We start from the raw sequence: 24,825 nt of genomic DNA, 5'->3' as shown, positions 1-24,825 counted from the left end.
TGCCTTGGGGAACACCCGCTTTAAGGTTGCTTGCACTAGAGGGCTGAGTCGATAGCTACTCTCTCGTTCCTTCATCTGTGATAGTTAACGAGCCAAATTTTCAACTGTACATATGTTGTTTCAATTGAGCACTGAACGGAGCAAACGATCCGATCGGGTCAAAAAGTAGAGATACCAGAGACAGATCTTCCTCTGGGTTATAGGTGCTTCAACTTCCTTGTTGGTACCTCTGCAAACATGAAGACTGTCATCAGTAATAGTCCATTATGGTCCTAGCTTTGAAGATAGCTCTGTATTAGGTTCCACTTCGTGTTGCTGATTGACTCCAAGTCTTCTGGGATTGCTTTGTTTAAGTAGCGGCATCGTTGATGCTTATCCACTTCTTCAGTTCAAATCTATGTTGTGAGAGAAGAGGTTATAGTTGACTGAATACTTCGCTTGCTTCTTCAGGAGTTTATACTGATTTGCTGAAAGCCTCCATGTACTACTGTCGGATACATTTTTTCATTATCGAGACGCACTCGCTTGATAACATAATTCCCCCAAGTTGCAGTACTCTTAGCTCCAAATACATGATGGTGATATACGTATATTTTACAAAGTTCGTTAAAAAGGTTCGTTAAATAATCAAAATCTGAATATTGTCCCAATCAACCCATGTAGATCGGGTCCTGCTAGTAGCTTGTCCTTTAGGCATGCTTCTTTGTACTTTGATGCAGCATTGCAAACATGCGTTACTTTGGCAGGCTTTTTCGGATTCAGCGCTGGATGATGTGGCAAATAGCATTAGTTCCTGAAGGCGCCACTCACTTCGGACTCGTCCAACATCTTTAAGGAACCCTTTTATACATCTGCATCTATCGACTGTTGACACAAACTTTTCAGGTTTAGGTCCCTTTGGAATCTTTGCTCCGATAGTTGTCCAGTAGGTTTGACTCTGGTTCACTGCACAACATTCCCACTTCAAACCGCTCGCCTTTAACCTTAGTCGTACTCTTTTAGCATCTTTTGTGCCTGCAGTTCCTTATTTGACTAACTGGCGACGTTGACATTGGAAGCATAGGTTTCTATGTCCTACTAGGTTTGGATACTCTCAGCCACTTTCACATATTCTGTGAAGGCAAAATGACAAACAGTTTGTCTTCTTTTGCCCGTCCGGGTTTCACTGACTACCCATCCCTCCTAGCTCTGTTAGACCGTTGAAAGGTTCGCTTCGTGTTCCTATCTTTAGTAAAAATAAGCTTTGTAGCTTGCAAGCACTTGAACAAGACTGATAACAACTTCCATCAAGTTAAAGCTTTTAGTGGGTAGAACAATCAAGCGATTGCAGCTTTGCTTCAGCTTGTTATTATTGTAGTTTGTTCCCAATGAGATCGACGGATGGCCAAACGCTTCGACTGAATGCACCTTTGAATGTACTCCCTATAATTTCGGATGAACCCTTTCCGTCTTGAGATCCTTCGTTCCGTGTATGTCAGCAATGATCAGCGTAACATAGGTACCTTGGGCTCCTAACTTCTCTTGCACACTTTAATTGATGAATGAAACCGTTAATCCACTATCCAGGAAAACATGTGTTCAGCATGTTGTCACCGCTATGTCTTCACAGGAAGTATCTGAAGAAAACTCGTGACTTCGCTACTCCGGTTGTTGCTGCGCTTACGTTGATTGGGTGGTTTCCCTTGTCCATTTGGTTTTCCGAGTGTAGCAATCGATTTTTTTCTTGGTGCAATCATTGATACCGCACGCATTGACTTGACAATCTTTGATTGCATTTCCTTTGCCTGGACATCCGTAACGTAAGCGTTGCTTCCTCGCCGCTACGTACCGATCATTCACACTCATGTTCCGGAATAGTAGACAATTCTAAATTTCATGAGTGCCATCAGCTACCCGACAGTTATCACTTTGCATTTGCTTCGTTTCTTTCACGTTCGAACTAGCACTGAAGTGCAATGTTTTCGAGAACCCTTTGTCTTTTTTTGCTTCTTTGGTCTTATTCCTTTCGCTGTGCCTTGAAAGCCGAAACCCTTAACGAATGCCATTTACGATAGCCATTTTTCATAATCAGATCAGTGCAGTCTTCATCTTTATCATCAACAAAGAACCACTTCTCTTTCAGAACTCGAGGTAGTTTATCTACTTCCATATACAGTGTCGGGCTTGATTCCAGACCGTCGATCTTGTACTCTGAGCAAATTCAAAGTTTGAAACAAAAAAGATAAATTGATCGGACCTGTTGAGTCGTGAGGTTTCACCTGACGCTCCAGCTGTGCATCAATAATCACATGAGGCCTCCTAAATTTCCTCTAGAATGCTCCATGCAGCAATATAAAACTGTCCACAAAATTCGACTCCGGAGACTGCTGACTTGCTTTGCCCGTCAGTAGAGTCTTCAGATGGCTCAACTTCTCTGAGTCTGGTACCGGATTTCGATCCCATACCGGACCAATCCGGACACTCGAGAGGCTTTCAGTCGAAGTTGTCCAACTTCAGCTGTGGTAGGTTACTGCTACCTGAATAATCGTCGTTGTGCCATAAACCAGCTCTGGGGGAAACTTCCCAGTCTTCAACATTTGATGAACGGTCGCGTGAAATGCGACATCGTGAGAAGTGGTATGTCTACACTTCCGACGTTGCTTCGAAGCCGGCTGTTAATCGATCTGGTGTTAGAAGGTTGTTGATCCTACTGGCGCAATCTGAGACATGTCTCTTTCAGGTCCAGTTGAAGGGTAATTTGTCTCGAGCACCGTTGGGTTGGGAAGAGACATTTTCTGTTGCCGTTCACTTCACTTTGCGCTCTAGCTTGTTCTTCCTCCAGTAGTTGATGCTTGGTTTCCAGTTCCTTCGACTACTTCTACAGCACTAGCTACATCTACAGCTCTAGCTTCCTCCGTGCGAACCGTGCCTATTCTAGTCTCAATTTGGTTTCAAATTCGATATCGAATTTATTGACCAATTCACGCCTTTGCTTTGCTGAAGTTTCCGAAGCATTCTCCGTATTCCGTATCTTAGCCGCTTGCTGTCGATCCGTTCTGTTCTGTTTGAGCTACTGGATTGTCCCTTGGATAGTTGTTGTTACTCTTTTTCGTTCACTGCTGGAATTGCGTTGCTTTACTCTGCGGCTGCGTTGAATTCATTGCTGTTTGCATGCCTTTGCTTATAAAGCCATTGCAAGCCAATGATAGTCCAAATTTGCTTTGCAATCCCTTGATTCAGGTTTTCAACAAAAACTGCAGGGCAGAGTCCCAGCCAGTTTCGACGCTGAAGTTGCTGGTGTATTTCTTCCACTATAAGATGACCAGTCTGTTGGTAGAGGACCTTTAGCTTGCTGGGTTGATCTAAATCTTAATGGTTTGTAGCCAAGACTACGTTTAGTGTTAACTTCTTCCACTAACTGTTGAAACTCCGTCGTGCTTGTGAGCTGTTACCTGAAGCTCTTCTCTGCTGATTGTGACGGGTTGCTGCTCGCTTTTGATGATTGCCTGGTTGCTGTTCGCTTTAGCTTTGCTGATTCGTTTTAAGCAGGGTTTGAACTTCAAATTCTTTATTGAATTGCACTCTTCTATTTGCCTCACTGACTTTCCGCTCTTGATTTGTTTGATTTTCGATAGTTGGTGCCTCCGGGACTCTTTTCATCAGTTTGCCTTCCACTGTCCGGGTCGGCGGACTAAATGTAACAGCTGCTCTCCCAAAATTGGCCAGGAAAGCTTTGTACCGCAAGCGTTCGTTGAAGCGGCTAGAAATCTTTCCGGATATTACGTTTTTGAAGTTCATTTTGAAACTATATATCCACTATTTTCTTACGGTTGCATTACAAACTCAGTTTGACTATTTGGAAATCGTAATTTTTTCAGTATCGATTTGGACTGGGTTTATACAATTACAATACGGGATCTCTTTATGTATACTGATATTTCCGCTTAAACTTAAGTTGCGTTTATTACTTTGTACTCACAAGTCCAAATACCAGAAGTCTTTGTGGCAATAGTTGAATTCCGCCTCAACAAAGTAGATACAGGACACATAAACAGGCAATTTAATGATCTAGAATTGTGCTTCAATAAGCACTGTATGTCTATTTAAGACAAAATTATAGTTTCGACTAATTTTTGGAAGTTTTTCAAGCTCTATTTAAAAACTGATCCTCCCGCAGCGAAATTCAACTCTGAACCGTTGAATTGTTGGAGATAAGGACAGCAGAACGTCACTTTTTCCTTTTAAAATTGACGACAGGAATTATTGTTAACCATGACAAATATCCGCCAAATATTCCAAAACAACGCCAACAATTCGGTGTAGAATTGACGTAATAAGTTTTTAAATGTGTATGACAGCATACGTTTAATAAAGAGCCGGATTTGTTTGCTTAATAAAAATTAAAATTCTTAGTTAAGCTCTGCCTTGACACCAATAACTTAGCCGGCAAATTGCCGGAAAATAGCCGCCGTTGATTCCAATAAGCATGATTGGGATTGAAAGAATAGAAGATATTGAAAAAAAAGATTTTTGTACAAAAACATTTTTTAAGTCCGATTTATTTTGATGGCATTTCGTAGTTGAAGATAACGTACTTCTCTTTCTTAGAGAGAGGCTACAGGGGCTACTATCAATACCAATAAGCATTAGAGATGGTGACTAAGACTTAAAGGAACGACGTTCAAATTGCGGGCATCTAAAACTGGGCTTTATGGATTTATCCCGTTTCTACTTCTGACTTCAAATTTTTTACTGACTCTGTTCATTTTGAATTGCTTTGCTGAGCAACTGATGTTCAAAATCACTTTTAGCAGAATGAGAGAAGAGATAAACTAGTCTAGAGAAGTCAAAAAGATATCACGCAAAATGTTGAAAAAGCGGCAAAATGAGGTAAAGCGAAAAATTTTTTATTCGACGTCGAAGTAAAAAAAAAATAGGAGCGCTATAATAGCCGGCTGAGAAGATGAGGCGGCTATTAATAATTCAATTCCTTTGAATTTTAAAAACCAACGAAACCAATAATAGCCCCAGCTATTGCTGTGCGGCTATTAAAAATCAATCCCTCTTTTCTCTGCTCTTCAAATCCATCAGCTGTGCAGCATTGACTTTTACACCATTTTTTTTAAACTACACTCCAAAAAATCATTGATCAAAAACGGCGCTCCACCAATACTCCTCTTCGAGACATAATACAATAACAGCGCCACCATACAATTCAAATTCTGAATTGTTAAAAACAGGAACATCACAACATAGCTATGCTCAGCCTACAGCTTTGCAACTATAAAAACCATTGTACCAGAATCATTTACAATTGAGGAAATTAAATGAAGAAGAATACTTTATTCATACATTCAGACCCTAGATTAAGCGGTAGACAAGTAAATACTTGCACACAATGAATGAAATGTTGACTAAAAATATTTCCATTTCAAATCATCTGACTTAAACAAACACAAAATAAATTTTTTATGCAATTTTGATGTCCTTGCAGCCTGACCCAACAACTTGCAAAAGGTTGTCTTCGGAAACATTCTAAACAAAACCTATTGCCAAGCTTAGTAAAATTTAAACCACAGTTGCCATGTCTCGGAATTTTTGGCAGCTGATTCCAAAAGAAAACATACCCGGCAGATTGCCCGAAAATAGCAGCCGCTGATTCCCATAACCAGGATTGGGTTGGAAAGCAGAGAAAAAAACTAGTGAAAAAAAAATTTTTGTACAAAAAAATTTTTAAAGTGCTAACTATTTTGATTAGGATCGCTATAATAGCCGGCTGAGAAGATGAGGCGGCTATTATGCAAAAGGTTGTCTTCGGAAAGATTCTAAACAAAACCTATAGCCAAGCGTAGTAAAATTTAAGTCACAGTTGCCAAGTCTCGGAATTTTTGGCAGCTGATTCCAAAACAAAACATACCCGGCAGATTGCCCCATGTGAACAAAAAACCACTAGCGAGAAAGCGAATTTTGTTCAAACACCGTTTTCTCACTCTACTTTAAAATTAGAGCGAAAAAAATTCACACCCCAAAACCACTCGCTTTTTCGCTCCATTTCCTGTTTCGGCGTGACCATAATCACTACTCCAATTTGACATCAAAAATCATGAAAATGTGTGAACAGATCTTAAAAAAAGACAGTGCCCCAATACAATTCAATTTCTTTGAATTGTAAAAAGACAGCGCCCCAATACAATTAAAAATTCTTTGAATTGCAAAAATTAGGATTGCTATAATAGCCGGCTGAGAAGCTGAGGCGGCTATTAAACACCTTCTTCAAAAAAGTTATTAGTCGAGGGCATGTATTAGCCTTCCCATTTAGCGCTAGTTACCCGTTCTTTGGTTTTCGTAAAAATGAGATTTTCAAATTTAAGCGTTTTGAAAGCTGGCAGGCGATTCTGTAAAAAATGATAAAATACTTGACACTACTTCTCTTCAATTCGCAATTCTTGACACATTTTTTTCAATTCTAAGTTATTGCACCAATAATCTAGCGCACTTTCTGAGTTTTTGATCTCGTCACTCATCCATTTCCCAGTCACGCGTAGCGAAATGCATAAGAACAAACAGTGCTGTTAAAGTATGATACGTACTTTTGTGACCTTGACAGCTTTGATATTGCCGGTGTGTCTGACGTGTGGTCCTCTGCAGAGGTCGATGAGGTCACCACACTTGTAAACTGTAGTCTCGTCTTCCTTCACCTTGTTGTTCAAAATTCGGCACTTGAACTCGTTATACTGCAAACACAGTTTGAAGTTTCTTTCCGCAAAACCAAACTATCCGCAAAATATCAAAGTGACGGCAAGATCATGCCGCAGTTGCCTCATTTAGAATCAAAATTAAAAAATTTGAAGGCAATAGTCAATACCTTGAAAATTGGCGTTGCGTTTAATTGCGGACCAAAAACTGGTTCGATTTCAAACCTCACCTGGCCGGTCCTTATAATGTCATGCCTCGAATTTTCTTATTCAACTAGAAATGAAACCTCTCGCTCAGAAGTCAGCTCCATAGAAATTTACATACACCTTTGAATTTTTTCTTCCTGAAGACAACTTATTAGTTTTTGCACTAATCAGAAGACATTCATTATCTTAATTGGAATCGACTATTCGGCACTCTTATCTGGGACTTCTTTTAGTATTCTTCATCTGGTGAAACCAATCCAATATTTTCCAAATTAACCATTGTTTCACTTTCAGGTCTTTTTTAGGTCAAAGTTTTGAGTTGTTTTTTTCTCACCGTTTTTTTTCCAGAATGAGTCACTAGTGTATTATAACCAAGCCCAGTGTATCCAGCGACAAAATGGAAGCGGCTGTTCTAGCGAAATGGAACAAAGATAAACTCATTCAAGAAATTCTAAAACTAAGAGAGAACAAAAGATCATCACTCGATACTAGTAACTTGCAACAGGATGAAATAACAGAACTAAAAAAAGACTTAGAAAAAAATAAGCAAGCAAATAGAGAACTCCAAACAGCTCTAGAAAACAGCATATCCCTATATGACCAAGCAATGTCAGAAATTGTTTTTTTTTGAGAGGACAAAATGAGAAAATGTTGACAAAAATTATTGATGGCAACAAAGACAAAGAAACTAAACAAATTCATGCCAACAACAGACAGTTTTTTCCGAAGTTTGTACCACGATTTACTAAACACCTTGTCATGTCAGACAGCACGTATAAATTTGTTAAACAGGGTGATATAAGTAATGAAACTGCAATACACTCATACCCTTCGGCAACAATAAGTGATGTTAATAACATTATTGATTCTTATTCGGCTGGAACAAAACCTGAAAGCCTTGTTTTTCATTTGGGACACAATGCAATTGACCAAGGTACTGATGGAAAAAGGGCAGCTGAGCAAATGGGTGACTTAGTCAGCAAGTGTTTAACTAAATTCAAGCCCCATAAGGTTGCTATATGCCAAATTCCACAAGTTAAAAATGGACTATACGGACGGGATTCGAACAACAAAGAAATTGATGCTTATAACCAAGAAATCAACAGCATTGCTGACCAAATTAGAGGCGAATTCCAGTGGTCAAATGTATACGTCCTCAATTATGGTCTTGAGGCAAACGATATCAGACAAGATGGTGTACACCCAAACATATATGGAATTCAAAAAATAGTTACAACTTTGCGGAAACATATGAAAAACATTGGCTACAACTGTTCATCAAACGATATATCATTGAGACAAATGCGTCCTAAACAGCAAAATGGAAATTTTTTGCCATTCAAAAGGGGATGGAATAACATCAATAGTCCGAATGAGTTCTGATACATTTGGGTGATTAATTCTTAGTTCTTTAATAGAAACGTTGAATGTTTCTTTTGAAGAAAACATCTGTTTTGTTTGTGATTTTAATAATAGGCTTTGTTTGTAAAGAGGGGGAAGTAGCCTTTTTCAAAAGTCACTCAAAAAACCAAAATTTAATTTTTGTCAGATTTATTATAATAATTTGTTTTCACTAGGGTTCGGTTTCATCAACATTACGTATTTATTATCCGTCATATCAATTATTCTGCAAAAAAGTGGTGATATTGAAACAAACCCTGGCCCAGCTCAAATAGAAAAATTGAAAACATTAGACCAGTACTACAAAGAAAAGAACAGAACAGACGATAATCTCAGGTTCTGGTACATGAATTGTAGAAGCCTAAATAATAAATACGAAAAGTTATCAAATTTTCTGACAACTCTCGATCAGTTGTCTTTCCTAGCTGTTACCGAAACATGGATTAAAGAGAACAATACTATTCCAGATTCTTTTTTGAGCAGTAGTCATCAATTTATTCACCAGCCGAGATCATCATCGACTGAACTGGAAAGAGGGGGAGGTATAGGCATATGGATACCCAAGAAGTTTTCAATCAAAAAAGGAAATGACTCGAACACCATCAACCGGAGTTTTTTTGAATCACTATGGATAGAAGTAACGAGCCTCTGAAAACTGCTCATAAATGTTGCGTATTGTTCAAACGTAAACCTTTCAAAATTCTTCCTTGATGAAATGACATCAGAAATTTCAAATGTTTACTCTAGCACTGACAATCTAATCCTGTTTGGAGATTACAACATAAATATACTTAAAGAAACTGGGAAACAATTACTAAACAAAATCATTGCAGATAATGGGCTTCAGTATGTAAACACAAAAAAAGCAACATGGACAATTGGAGAAAAATTTTCTTTAATCGACCACTGCTTCATTTCTAAAAATCAAATCTTTGAAACAGATATAATAGAGTCAATACTTGAAAACGATCATTTCACTATTGTATATCAATCATCACTGAAATTAGAATGGAAGCAGCGAAATACAGAATATTTAATGCGAGATAAAAAGAGATACATAAGAAGTAAGTTTAACCGTGATATCGCTTTGCAAGACTGGTCACTAATGTACAAAATCATTTGAGCAAATGACATTTTTCATAAATTTATTGAAATTTTCCAAAATGTATTAAATAGTCACGCACCTTTGAAGAATATAGAAAAGAAACCAAAAAAATAGAACAAAAAATGGCTATCAAAAGAACTGCGTAGTCTCATTAATGAAAAGCATCGTGATATTCAAAAAGATCCTAATCAAGAGCCTTTAACAGTTACAAAGTACTTAGAAACAATGGTAATAGAAAATTGCGTAAAGCATCTGACGATTATACCAAACAATTTTTCGAGAATCTCCCAACTTCAAAAGAACAATGGAAATTTATCAACAACAAAATTAACTCAAACAAACAGACAGAAAAAATTGCAAAGCTGAAAGAGGGCCATAACGTAAAATCAGATGAAAAAAGCATTGCTAACTGTTTCAATAATTGCTTTGCCCGTCTTGGACTTTAAAAGGGCGAAATAATTGCTCCTAAGTTTCCTTCTTTTAATTTTAAGGGAAATGAATTCAATTTCAGGCCGGTAACCAGAAGAGAACTATACAAAGTTATTGACAAACCACCAACACAAAAATTAGCTGGACCAGGGTATATACCATCTTGGGCATTGAAAGATTGTAAGTTGTCCATTGGAACCCATATACAGTTTGCTATTAATGAGTGTATAAACACATTCCCTGAAATTTTAAAAGAAGCCTATGTCACTCCCATCTATAAAAAAGGAGACAGGCATAACCCTGAAAACTATCGACCAATATCGGTCACTCCAACGTTAGCAAAATTTTTGAAAGACTTCTCTTGGAGCAAATGTCGGAACATTTAGATATGAATAAAATAATTAACAAAAATCAATTTGGTTTCCAAAAACAAAAGTCGTGTCTTAATACAATAATTGCACTGACAGAGAAAATAAATCATTATGTTGAAGAAAAAGATATAGTCTTAACAATCTTTTTGGATTTAGCGAAAGCTTTTAACTCAATATCCTTGGACATTTTTATTCAAAAAATTGAAAAATATGGTTTTGGAGAAAACGCAAGAGTCTTATTGAATTCGTTTCTAATTAACAGGAAACAGTGTGCTAGAAACGGATTAGTTGAATCCGACTGGACAATTATAAATCATGGTGTTCCACAAGGTACTGTACTAGGACCACTAGTATTCATACTTTATGTAAATGACTTCGGTGAGGAAATAGGGGAAAGTTCGAATGTTTTACAATTTGCAGATGACACAGCAATTTTATGTCATGAAAAAATGAACAGTGTTTAGAATCAAAGGCTAAAAAAATATTGATGGAAACTGAACAATATATGAAATAAAACAAGTTAACTCTAAATGAAGGGAAAACAAATAATGGTTTTCAAAAATGAGAAGCTACCAACTGTCAATTGCGTTGAATTTAATAGTCATTCATTGAAACCAACAGATGAAGTCAGATACTTAGGCGTTATTCTTGACAAAGAGTTGACATACCAAAATCAACTTAATAATGTGATCAGTAAAATGGCTTTAGCTATCAGATCAATTTATTTGGTACGCAATCAAATACCTTTAAAGGCTCGAATAAATCTCTTTAGATCACTTGTTTTATCGCATTTAAAATTTAGTGCAATATTTTTTCAAAGTTTGCCGTCCTACTCAATTGACAGAATAAACAAACAAATTAGATGGGGCATAAAAGTTTGCTTTTTTCGAACAAAATATGACAGTGCTCATAAACTACTTCTTGAAAATAAAATACTTCCCGCAGAACTTCAAATAGCAAAAACTTCATTAAATAGACTTTTCGATATTGTCCAACAAACAAACATACAAGACCAAAAAAAATTCAGAGTAATCGTAGACGTTGAAATTAAATTTAATAACCGTACATATGATTTTTCTATCACAACAAAATGTAAATCAAAATGGAGTCAAAATTCAATTATAAGAAACTTTGTTCGGAAATGGAATAAACTTCCAAGAGCTCTAAGAAAGGAAAAATCAAAGAAAAATTTTTAAAAAGAATTAAAGGAAGAGATGCAAAAAAGACGCAAACGAGTTCCAATGGACAAAAAAATTGAAGGCTTTAAAAGTTTATTTTTATACAATAATTCACGAGAACTAGAAACTGAACCTTAGTTTTTATTACTATTATTATTATGTTTAGTTATTCAAGGGAAAGATATAGTATGTTTGATTTATAATATTACAACATGTAACTTTAACCTTGGGGTTATTCGAATTTACATGTTTGAGATTTTAAAAGAAAATGAATACTAACGCTGAACATGTCCAGCAGATCAGCCTTCTTCATTGATAGTCTCTCAAAGGGCTGCTTGGCTTTGATTATTTCCTTCATCAGAGTCTCAATCGCTGCGTAGTCTTTTGGAGTCACTGTCCTGTAACATAACTACCAGTTTTATATCCATGTATTTATAAGATTACAAAATTTACTTTGAGCAGAAACTTTTCCACAATTTTCAAAGTTATTGTTCCGATCCCACTTAGTCGGGGGAGGAACTATATGCTCAACAGTTTTTTTTCATTCAGTCGATTTCGTCCGATCGATATATTTGTCGAAGAGAGTTGTGAGTGGTATCAGAAAGCCCGCCAGGCGTACAATATAAATATTTTTGAATTTTGTCTTTTTCGAGGAGTTATCGTGTTCTGAAATCGTTGTGAGCATCGGCGACATGTTAAGAGCACCGACCCAAAAAAAACTGCTAAAACAAACTTCATAAAGCTGCGCCAGTAGAAGCCTCAACTATCGAGCATAACAGCCTTTGGAACAGCCTTCTGCTGGATTTTGACCAATTTAAATCTATTTAATGTATTTTGTTCCTTTTGGCTCATTTTCGGTCAATTTTAGATATTTTTAGCCAATTATGTTAATGTTTGGAACAATTACGTTATTAAAAAGCCGGCGGCTAATGAAAAAATTTTGGAAGCGTAGTCAGGAAATCATGCTTGCAAAAAAAACCTTTCGGTATAATGGAAAATTTATCACGGGTGGCATTTTAACCCCCGTGTTCACCAATTTTTCCGCCTAGAAATGAGGCCCAATACAATGTTTATTGAAAATATTTGGGAAGCCTTGAAGTTTTCCAGTATTCCTTTCTTTGTAGTCTTGTCTTTTATTCGGATTAATGGCAGGTCCTATTTAAATTGTAATATAGATTTCCAGATCCATTATTGTTTTCATGAAATGGTTGATAAATTTTATGCCACTAACAATTATTTTTTTTACAAAACTGGTAGAGTTTCGTTCTTTTAGAGTTTCGCCCTAATTTTTTGCTCTTTGTTTTCTGTCCTATTGTTTCCAAATTGACAGGTCCTATTGATATCGTACGCAGGCCTAAAAGAACCTATACAGTGTTTTCTGTTATTGACCTATGTTTTTTGTCAAAACATCTGTAATTTTGTATTGCCGGTAGTTCTTCTTCTTGTAGTCTTATCACTAAGTCTCATTAATGGCAGATCTCATACAATTTATCAGGAAACTTATGTTTCCCATTCAGTTGACAGCTAATGGCTTCATGACTTTGAAATGATTTTTTTAAAAATATTAATAAAAATTTGGTCGATGTGATAAGTGTTCGGGAATAGATAGCTCACTTCATTGCGAAATTAAACGACTTCGGTGCCCACTGATTAAACCTAAACTGAGAACTCATAATTGAAAGTAAAAAATAAATAAAGGACAACCAAACTGACTAACTATAAGGCAGTGTTATTGTAAGATACTATTAGCTGAATATTAATTTGAAAATAGGATAAGGTTCATTCAATTGTTTGTTGACATTTTGGCAAAGAGTCGAATTGATAAAATTCTTGATTTTTGGCTTGAGAAATGGTATTCGCTTGATTTTACTTTTTCTTTCAAAAAAGGATTTGCCTAATTTTTGTCCATTCTAATGAGATAAAAACCATATTACAGGGCAAATGTCGGATTAATTACTAAATATACTTGATATAGTCACTTTTTTTCAACACCTTGTATTATAATTAGGGTTACGAGCTTCTGTAGAACTTTAAAGTAAGCAAACGATATCCCTTCTGGGCGCTTCGTAAAAAACAGTGACAAGATTTTGTCAAATTTTTCTAGGCTATAAGTAACTCATTTCAAAGCGTCATCTTTGTTCACGGTTGATGTATATAAAAACAAAACCAACCAGCGTCGGGAAAATAGCTCTCAAACGAGCGCCTGCTTGGCTTCGCTAGTAGCCACCTGGGCGTTAGGGATGCAAGCATTAGGGGGGTGAGCGAAGGGGGGTCAAGAGATGGGGGTATGGTTGGGATGGCTGACAGAGAACGGGTCCAAACAGTTGGAGGAGGGGGAACGTGGGAGTTTAGTGGGGGGGGGGGGGGGGGTGGGTGGACGTTAGTAAGGTGAAAGGCCTAAGAGACCTGCTCAGCCACACTTAATGACATCCAGGCTTTGCCTGTCTATCTAGTTTTTGAGGAGAAAAAGTTAGCAGGGTCGACGAGCAATTAGCAACAATGATAGTGTAAATGAGACCAAAATAAAAGAAAAACCTAATTAGTGAATAATAATATTTATAACATTATATTACATTATAACGTAATATTATTTACTTGAGACCCATTTCACACACACAATTGTTCTTGTGAACAGTGATTATGGTTAATAGCAAAACTACTAATTATGTTCATAATCTACTTATTGTAATAAGAGTAATACGAGTGTAATATTCACTTTAATGAGGAAAAAAAGTGACGAGAAATGGTGGAGCTCAACACTATGGGCTCCAAGCAAGAAATCATCCCGCAAGTTGCGATGGATTAACAAAGATTTCCGTGTTCAGCATGGGCTCATCTGTACAGAAGGTGGCCTAATTACGCAATAGGCATAATGAGAAACGGATGTGTTAGGGGAATTGGCTGACAAGGCGTGGCCCTACACCCAAAAACGACCAGTCATCAGAGAACACTCAGAGAATAAGCCAGCTCTTGGGCCGATCTACAAATCAGGGGCGTATGGAGCCCTCAAACTGTCTCGTTTCATATCCGTGTCAGCAATATTGAAGCCAAATCTTGCTAACAGAAACCTGTAGACATATAAGAGCTGCGCCGATGAGCAGCGAAAGAAATATTTTGAAGGATATCAGGAGAAGCATAACTCGTTTACTCTACATGTGTTCAACGTTGATGACAGGATAGCTTGAAGCACAATTTTCACTAAGACTAGCAGATAGATTGTTGTCAAAATAGGAAAACTTTATGCCATCAAGACTTTGTTTTGCCGTCCTGAGAGCATCAAACCTTTGTATAAGAGGCATGAGATGCAAAAGGCGATCTTTCTAATTCGAAGATGTCGCTTTTACTTTCAGAAGAATGACTGCTAATTTCACCATAAGCTACCTCAATCAATTGCCGCCAAACGAGAGGAGGAGAGTGCCCAAAATTCAGAATAGCCCGCCCAAAATGTGGGGAGATCTATGCAAGTCCAACAAATTCAGCAATAATCTTGCAGAATGGTTGCTTCAATATTGGAGCCGAAATGATATGTCACCCAATGAGCGGCGACTTCATTTATTGATTCTGATCGACTCATTGAGAGAAGTTGAACAAATTGCTTAAACTGAAGTTCAATCAGAAGAAAGCAATTGATGAAATTAACGAACAGGAGGGGGACGCTAAACTCAATTAGTGGACTGTTGATTTAAATTGGAACAATGTAAGCAATGACCCAAGTAATGTAATTGAGATATTTCTTTTTCGATAAAAGGCTTCTCTGATCTGGCCAACACTTTCATCATTACAGAGTGAATGCCTCACTGTAGATTAGCAAAAGGAGCGAACTCAGAACTATTTTCCTGAACAATTTTGAGAACTTCGTAACAATTTCATCAGCAAATCGTGTGAGTAGTGAATCGCAGTCATAAACGAAAAGAAACCTTTCTGGTGAGTGCATATCGTAGTAGAATCCACTTTCAATTGGAGGTCCATAGCACAAGTGAGCTCCAAAGTGTAACTCCAGAGCCTCGCCAAGAACATGGGCAGTCGAGTGCCAATACACCTAAAAGATCTCAAAGTCAAAGTTATCAAACAAAAACCGACTACCGTCGGATGAATTGCTCTCGAACGACAGGCGGGGTGATTTAAATTAGAGGGGTCTAGCTCAGAAATTTTTATGTGCAAAAATCTGACCCCACAGGGATTCGCACCCGGGACCTCCAAGATTCACGTCCAACATCTTAATCACTAATCTACAAGGGCGCTGAGCCAATTCTTCATCGATCATAATTGCTTTTAAAATAGCAAGAAACTTTATTTCAGAAGGAGAGCAATTTAGATCACACAAAAAGGAAGAATTTAATGAAGAACCCAAAAATGAAGAAGTCAAAGAATGTTCAAGAACAAAAGCGCGAAAACGGTCAAGCAAAAATTTCGCATAAAAAAGACACAGGTTTACATATTTCGTTCGAGAGCAAATAAAATTTATAGAATTCTTAATTTAGGGTCCGAGTAACAACGTAAACCCAATATTCAGCGCTAAGTTGTATTTAACTCAAATGGACATTTTTTTAAAAAAAAATAGTTGATTGAAAACGTTAAACCGTCACCACTAGATACGACGTGAAGTGGGATCAGATCATACTGACGAAATGAAAGCAATTGGTAATGTGATCTCGATTACGTATTGACACAACGAGGATTATCATCAAATTATTAATTCTGATCGCTAAATATGACAATCAAATTTATTTACGGGACCTTTAGGGTAGAATCTTTTTGAAGAGTTCAACTCTTCCAACGCCTTCAAGAACTTAGTGATAAAAATAATTGATATACTCCAAATTGCTTATATCTAAATAGTTGGTTTCTTCCAATGAATCGAGAGCTGTGCTAACTCCAGGTTACCAAAGAGGTAAAATAATCGTTTTTAGAGATGCAAAATATCTGCTGGCAAAGTTGTCCACATCATTAAAAACCAATCAGCTTACATTTGAAACGTTTTGCATACTTTTTACAATGTATCCTCTTACAGTACTAGAATTAGATTAACTTTTGTCAAAGCTGGCTAACGCTCGTGGAAGGGACCAGGCTGAAGCCAGGGGGAGTATAGTCCAAAAAATAGGTCCACAAAACCTAAGGTTTTGACTCTTTTATTCAATTATCCTCCACTGAAGCCTTTTTAAATCTAAGATGCCTGGATTACCGGTTTCACTTAAAGTGGACCCTCGCATCTTTGCTGGTTTGTTCGATAGAACGACACCAGATTCCCTCGCCTTCATTGGAAAGGCAAGGATAAATACCATTTTTTTAAATCAGGAGTCACGTTTAAGTGCGACTTCTGCAATCACGACTTTACTAAACAATAAATCTTGTGTTGCATGATCATCAAAAGCATGTTGATGTACTAATTCATAAATCGGTTTGCGGTCAGTGCTCGTTTGCCAAGAAATTTGTTCAGCAGTTGAAAGTGACCTTCTGTGCTAAATTTGTGCGTTCTGTTAAGTGCAATATGTGAAACGTTTCTCGGACAAGACGAAGCGTGGCAAAAGCATTGCGCCTTTGCTCGTTTGGAAACCTTACTGCGGTGGCAGAGTACAACCCGATTTCGGAAATGGAAGACGGTTGCCAATGTCCAAACAAAATCAAAGGAGAATGTCCGGGTTTTTGGGAGAGTGCCCCATCGATCCAGTGGATAGGCGGCACCTTCTTCTCAAAGCTGGAGATATAGAAACCAATCCCGGACCATATCCATGCGGTGCCTGCAATAGAAACGTGACAAACCGAGACTATTCTATTCTCTGCAGAGACTGCCGGTTATGGTTCCACAGGAAGTGCGTCAGGATGACGATAAAGGAGATCTTAGACCACGACAACTGGAGTTGGCATTGCGGATGCACGCCCGTGGCCACGAAGGAGTTTGTGAAACAGAAACAACCAATGAACGAACTCCGCATACTCCAATTGAACATCTGTGGTTTACGATCCAAGTGTACTATCCTGATGAAACTTATCGAGGAATGCCAGGCCGACATCGTCCTTCTACAAGAGACGAAGCTCACCGAAAAAGACGACCTTCCGTCTGCCCTGAAGAGTTGGACGCCATATCGAAGAGACAGAAAGATCCACACAAGTGGCACCACCCAACCTCAAGGAGGAGTACTGACGCTAGTTCGCCCGGGATTAGGCTCCGAACCCATCAAGGATTTAGATCTGCCTAACAGCGCAGCGTTGGAAAATGTCGGTACACGCATTCTCAGGGACGGACGGAGTCAGGATATCTGGAACCTCTATCGCCCCCCAACGAGAACTTCAGACGGGAGAGACGGATCACTCTACAGTTCCCGCTGGCCGAAAAATGCCGGAGTCATTGCAGGTGATTTCAACGCCCATGGTTTTTGGGAAACGACCAACGAAGCAGACCCAAACGGCGATGAAATCGAAGAGTGGTTAGTCAGTGCGAAATGGATGGCCCTCAACAACGGTCAGAGTACCCGGATATCAGGAGCCTCAGAGACAGCTCCAGACCTCACACTGATTCCCAGCCACTCAGCTGCTTTTGCGGATTGGAGTGTCCTGGAGACAATCGGGTCTGATCACCTTCCGCTCCTCACCGTCCTGCACCCTACCAAATGTCATCGCAAAAAGCAAAAGAGGCACCACAACTTTCTGAAGCTCGACATAGGCAGCTACCAGAAGAAGATTCAGGAGCTCCTCGAAGAAGTGTCTACCCAGAGTGACCCGAGCCTAGAGCATGAGATCAAAATCTTCTCAGGTCTCCTTCTCGAAGCTGCTAAATGTTCTTCTCCTCTCACCAGTAACCGTAAAAAGAAAATGTGGTGGAGTAAAGAGTGCCAAAAGGCCAGAACCGACTGCAGAAAGGCCTTCCGAGCTATGAGAAACCAGCCTTCAGAAAGCAATCGCCTCGAGTATCAACACATGAGAGACAAAATGCAGAAGACCATCACTAACAGCAAGTCTCTCGCTTGGAAGGAGTTCGTGTCTGAACTGAACCCGCGCACACCAACGTCCAAAGTATGGTCAACCTTGCGCAGCCTCGACGGCAGAAGTAAGACAGGACTCCCTGATGTGCCGATCACCCAGGGTGGCAAAAAAGCAACCACAGATCTGGAGAAAGCTACCTTGGCTGTGAAAACGTACGCCTCAGTCAGCAGAGTGAAAATTCCGAGGGAGGTTTCAAAGGCAGCCTACTGCAAAGTAAGAGCGGCATTGAAGAGACCAAAATCATCCGAGATGGACCGTCATTTCAGTATAGCGGAGATGCGGGAGGCCCTTAGAGAAACAAAGTTGAAGAGTCCCGGGGAAGACAGAATCCACCCGATTCTACTCAAAAGTCTACCGGAGGAAGGCCTGTCGATCCTGCTTGGTATACTGAACAGAAGCTGGACAGAAGGCAGAGTGCCAGCCGTTTGGCGACAGGCTCTTATAATCCCAGTGCTGAAGAAGAAAAAGCCTGCATCTGAGATAAAGAGCTACCGTCCGGTGTCGTTGCTGTCAGCCATTGCAAAGCTGGCTGAAAAAATGGTCTTCAATCGCCTCCTTAACTGGGCCTTAAAAGAGGGCCATATACCAGACCAACAGTCTGGGTTTAGACCGGGACGTTCCACTGTCGATGCTCTGACCAGTATAGCGCAGAGAGCATTCAACAACCTGCAAAAGAAACTGAGGACTCTACTGGTGGCAATCGACCTGAAAGCTGCGTTTGATAGAGTCTGGCGAGGAGGGCTGCTAATGGATCTTGCTGAAATGCAGCTCCCTGTGACCTGTCTCCGGTGGATCCGTTCGTTCCTGTCCGATCGCCGTGCAGCTGTTAAATGGAACGAGACTAAGAGCCGAAAAGTGGTCTTCTCAGAAGGGGTTCCCCAAGGTAGCCCGCTCTCCCCGCTTTTGTTCGTTTTGGGGACGTCGAAGTTGATTCGAGAAGTCACCGAAACTTCAAATGTCACTGTGGATGTGTATGCGGACGACATTACCTTCCATCTCGGAACCCAAAGCCCTGAAGATGGGGCACGCGAGATGCAGAAAGCACTTTCTACACTCGAATCATGGGCCAACCGTTTCTGTATGGAGATCAGTACGGAGAAAACGGAGGCGGTTGTGTTCTCTTTGGACCCTAGAGAAACCGGCGGCAAGTCCAAACCCCCACTTCAGCTCTGCGATGCACCAGTGAAATACTCGAAGAACCCAAAGATCTTGGGCATCGAATTTGACCCCCAATGTACCTTCACCAAGCAAGCCGATACGTCAGCTAAGAGCCTCAGAGGGAGACTACAAAATCCTTCAATGCCTGGAAGGGAAATCCTGGGGTCCACGAGCTTCGGATCTTCGAAGACTTTACGTCAGCTACGTCAGGCCAGGAGGCCTTTATGGAATTGGAACGTGGGGTAGCTTCCTCACAGACACCGCGTTATCAAAATTGGAATCCTGCAACACAAGAGCGTCTCGCATCATAACTGGACTTCCTGCGGGCACTAATGCGGTGTACAGCAGAGTCGAGGCCGACCTACCCACCATCAAGCAAGTAATTGAAGAAGAAGCTGCCAAATCTTTCTCGAAGTACTCAGAAATGTCGAGAAATAACCACCTTCGGGAGCTCACTTTGCCGCCACCAAGGAAACGTCTGAAATCGAGGGGAGCAACACAGTTCAGGCAGGACTGGTGGTCAGCTGGCTCTGGATACTGCAACACGATTGGAATCAGCCACCCAAGCGAAACAAAAGACAAGATTCAACGAGAACGAGACAGAAGGAAAAGACAAGATTACGACCAACATCGAAAGGAAAACTCTGACTACCATCGGTTCTGCGGCGGGGTACAACCTCCCCATTGCTCCACACTTAGCAGATCGGAAGAAGTACTACTGCATAAGCTTCGAGTGAACAGATGGGAACAACTGCAGGAATGCAAACACCGATTCGGCAAGTCAGACTCAGCTCTCTGTCCTCATTGCTCTGAGGAGGACGAGACGGCAATTCACTATCTCCTACGCTGCCCCAAATGGCAAGAAGCACGACTCTCCAATGGAATTGATGCTGGGGACCCTTTCAAAAGCCCAACGAATGTTTCACAATTCGCGAAGGACACTGGAATTTTCAATTCCTCCGCATAAATCAACAGCGGACTCCTACAGAAACAGAACAGAACAGAAAAGCATTGCGCAGACGAGCAATCAGTGGTCGGCTAAGTAAATCGAAATCAAACCTCCAATTTTCATTAAGATGACCGCTTTGTTTTCCAACGTGATAGAAAATCTGTTCGCGACCACTTAGCTTCAAATTTTGACCCTTTCAAAATTCTTGTGCGCCAGGAACAAGGAGTAACAGATTTTATTGCGACGAAGATGCTAGAATTGGTAAGCGCGAAGTATGTAAGGTGCAGAAGTGAATATCATCAAACCACTACCTGAAAATAGTACTCTTTCTTTCAGTCCAATGAAAAGTCTCTCTACATCTTTGACTGCCGAGAAATAATTCCGCCAAATCAACAAACACTTTAGCAAAAAAATATGTTTTCTTCACTGCACGAATTGGATAGCTGATCGAAAATTCAGATCTTGTCGAATTAAGACTTCAAAAGATTCGCCTCTTCGTGTGGGATCCCATATTTCAACACGACCTCAACACGAAATTCAGCGCAAATCAGTATTAAATATTGAAAACTTTCAACCCATTCTGTGCTTCATTTACTGTGTTCTAACTGCCCGTTTCCCTCGTAAAGCAAAACGAATAGAACGCGAGAAGTTACCACCAACATACGCGCAGTCTCCACTTTAACCCACGTAAAATGCCAGCTCCCCCATTCTCCTCTTCGCGTCTTTAAAAGGAGAGCGGTTCAATAATAGCCGATGAGAGGCGGACGGTTTCTATTAATCAGAACATCAGTCTTAATAAATAGTATTATCGTTTGAAAAAGCTGAAATCCAGTACTGCAATATAGCTCCGCTCAGCTAATTTTGCAGCTATAAACACCACTTTCTGACAGTTTTCATTATACTCAAAGTAAAACTACCTCTTAAAAATTCAGCTGCTTGGAATTGCGTCAGAAATGATATTAGATCACGCAAAAAAAACACAGTCATTTAAAAATTCAAATCAGTCAAGCAAAAGAATTGATGAGTAAAGAGACAGACACACGGCCGCAAAAAATTAAAATTACGCCAACCACCTTTTTGTAGAACTATCAGAGTGTAAAATTTTATCATAGTCAATTAAATTCATTCTAATCGCAAAACTCGATGTCTGCTGAGCAGAAAAAACTGTAATCAATCATATATCGACTAACGTTGGACGAATTGCTCTCAAACGATTGTCAAGGCAATCAATGGAGAAGAGGCATCGGCTAGAGAAACTTTTAAGATGAAAAACCTTCTGATTAGTGAGGGGTGCGAACCGCGCACCACTCGGATAAGAGTTGAGTACATGGAGGTCTACCGCTACGCAAGCGCTGTAAAAATCGCTTGTAATCGTTTTTATTTTAGCAAAAGATTTAATTTCTGAATGCACGCAATTTAAAACATACCCAGCAGATTGCCCGAAAATTACCGCCGTTGGTTCCCATTACCACAATTTGGACTGAAAGAACGGAAAATACTTAAAATGATTTTTGAACAGAAAAATTTCAAAAAATACGAATATTCTGATGTCATTTTGTAGTTGAACATACTCCTGTTTCTCAGTGAGAGAACACAAGGGCTATTATCATTAACAAAAAGCATTCGAGATGGCAACTAAGACATACAATAACAAAATTCAATTAACGGGAACGTGAAATTGAGTTTCACGGGTTTATCCCATTTCTAAATCTAATTTCGTTTTTCAATACTGACTCTGTTCATTTTGAATTGCATTCCCGAGGAACTGCTGTTTAAAAGCACTTTGAGAAGAATGAGAGAAGAGGAGTGAAACTAGCCTAGAGAAGTCAAATAGATTTCACGCAAAATGTTGAACAAGCTGTGAACTAATGTAAAGCGAAACAAATTTTCATTCGACAAGAAGAAAACATAGCAGAAAAAGCCCTGACCAACAATGGTAGACTAACGAAAAATGGAATTATAATGATCTATGAGTGGATTAGAAAAAAAAACATTCAAAAAATCCTATAAAAAATTTGAAAAAAAAAATACAGTAAAAATAAAAGTGAAAATGCCGCATGTGAACAAAACATGACCAACTAACGTCGGGCGATCGGCGAGCGATTGGCTTTGTCAGTAGCCAGCCACGGTATAGTGGGGCTAGTTTTAGCCTAATTAAAGGGGCGTGAGGTCAGCGCAGCGCGGGGGGGGGGGGAGAGAGTGCACCAGTGGTATGATGGGCGAACACGGGGGGGGGGGGGGGGGCAATGGAGGGGCACAGGACCCTTACGACCTGACAATAACGATGTGCAGGGGTGGGGGTGAAGTAAGAGGGGTCTGATGGGGGGGGGTTGTGGGGGTAAGCCTGAACCACCCTTCACACCATAAATATAATTCTACAAAACAGTTTCTGTGAAAGGCATACTTGGAGACTAGTGGGCTCAAATGCTCTAAGAGCACTTAATGCTCACTGCGCGCTACCTGTTCATCCGTTTTTTGAGGACGACCGGGGGGGGGGCAACAGTGGGGAAGGATCTGGGGGTAACAGTGAGGGGGGGGGTCTTCAACCCCAAAGAACCGCGCCCTTTACACCATAAGTATAAGTCTCCAAAACAGTTAAGAATCGCATACTTGGCGAGTAGTAAGCTGAAAGGCTTCAAGATCACTTAATGCTCGCTGGTTGCCACCTGTTTATCCCGCTTTTCAGGACGGGTCAGACAAAAAATTGGTCAAGCGAAAAATTGCATAAAAAAGACCGAAAGGGCTTATATAATTGCCAAACTTTGAGAGAAATTAAAAACCGAATTTAAAAACTTCGTGCTTCGGCGTGCCCAAAATCACTTCTCCAATTTGCCTTCAAAAACTAGGAAAATGTTTCAACAGATGTTAAAAAAGACAGCGCCCTAATACAATTCAAATTCTTTGAAAATAGGCCCGCTTTAACAGCCGGCTGAGAAGATCACGGCGGCTATTAACCATTCAAAAAAGCAAGAATCAAAACAGTCAAGCGTAAAAAAATTATAAGAAGTAAAATCGAAACAACGCTCTAGAGGAAAAAGACGCACGTTTACAATAATTGCTTTAAGCTTCGTTCGCGAGCAATAAAACATTACTTGAAGGAAAATTTTCAAACCAAAACATAACAGACGGTCTAACTTTTGCAACTTAGCGCCATATGATCATAAACCGACTAATGTCGGAAGAATTGCTCTCGAACGACAGGGGATAGAAAAAATTTGACCCCGCCGGGATTCGAACCAGACCTCCCGATCCATAACCAGATACACTTCGCACTCGGCCATCAGGCCCTTATTATATATAAATGCCGCAAGATTTTATATTAGCAGCAAGCTTTTTTTCGGTGTGAGAGCAATGGAGTTCACTCAAAACTGAAGAACGAAAGCGTCAAAACGTCACTTGAGAATGTTCTAGAAGAAAAGCGCAAAATGGTCAAGCAAAAAATTTGCATAGAAAAGACCAACACGTTTACAACCATAAACCGACAAATGTTGGAAGAATTGCTCTAGAACGACAGGCGAGGCTGTAGCTGTTAATTCAGGGGCTGTAGCCTACATCAATTTTTCTTTATGGGTGCAAAAACCTTTCCCCGCCCGGGATTGGAACCACTGCCCTCCCGAATATTGACCCCAAGCACTTCCAACTGCTCCATCAGAATCTTTTTCTAGCTGTGCTGCAACCAATTTACATTAGCAACAAGCTTTACTTCGGAGTGATAGCAATAGAGATCACTAAAAAATGAACGCAAGCGTGAAAAAGTCACTTGAGAAGTCAAAGAATGTTCTAGAAGAAAAGCGCAAAATTGTCAAGCGAAAAAATTGCATAAAGACACACACGTTTAAAATAATTGCTATAAACTTCGTTCAAGAGCAATTAATAATTGCTATGAGTTCGTTCAAGAGCAATTAATAACTCTTCTAACTCACACAAAAAAAGATTAAGCACATACAAAAACAAATTGGCAATTTTATCTGTCATTTGTTGAAAAATAGGGAATTGAAAACCCAAATCCGTATAACGCAATTATGTTCACTTCATTTATTGTCTTATCTACAAATGTTTACCTGCTTTGCTTCTGGATGATCGAATTTGAGGATTTCTAAACTGTCAACGTCCGTTTCGAAAGGCCTCTCAAGATCCCACAACTCTCCATTCACTTTGGCAACAATTGCATTTTGAGCCAGCCCCTGGCTAAAATTAAAACTTTTTTCTAATAGAACAAGGAGGCTCGTTAATGTGCGTTTGCACATGATGTTCCGACCCAAGCTCATCTACATTTTTGACTTGATTGTCAACCAAATGAAGAGATAATCAAAAATATGTTTGAGCTAAAAAAATTTACACCCCAAACTACTAATTGAATTACTAAATGCCA

The 24,825-nt window shown here is 39.6% G+C and overlaps 1 protein-coding gene across 1 annotated transcript in view; it reads right to left on the bottom strand.

Moving 5' to 3' along the window:
* Window positions 1–24,825, bottom strand: part of LOC142349627 (threonine--tRNA ligase 1, cytoplasmic-like) — a 110,972-nt gene that overhangs the window by 61,531 nt on the left and 24,616 nt on the right. Inside the window, exons 5-8 of the mRNA XM_075401327.1 lie at window positions 24,515–24,641; window positions 15,283–15,404; window positions 11,646–11,763; window positions 6,570–6,713 (exon numbers count right to left, since the gene is read on the bottom strand). Of these exons, the coding sequence (XP_075257442.1) occupies window positions 6,570–6,713; window positions 11,646–11,763; window positions 15,283–15,404; window positions 24,515–24,641 (511 nt within the window). The remainder of the gene's footprint in view (window positions 1–6,569; window positions 6,714–11,645; window positions 11,764–15,282; window positions 15,405–24,514; window positions 24,642–24,825) is intronic.

The sequence above is a fragment of the Convolutriloba macropyga genome, chromosome 11 (genome assembly GCF_964194025.1).
Source record: "Convolutriloba macropyga chromosome 11, txConMacr16.3, whole genome shotgun sequence".
In the NCBI taxonomy this organism is placed as follows: domain Eukaryota; kingdom Metazoa; phylum Xenacoelomorpha; order Acoela; family Convolutidae; genus Convolutriloba; species Convolutriloba macropyga.
The sequence above is the reverse complement of the archived record's forward strand: the minus strand, read 5'-3'. Positions and strand labels throughout refer to the sequence as shown.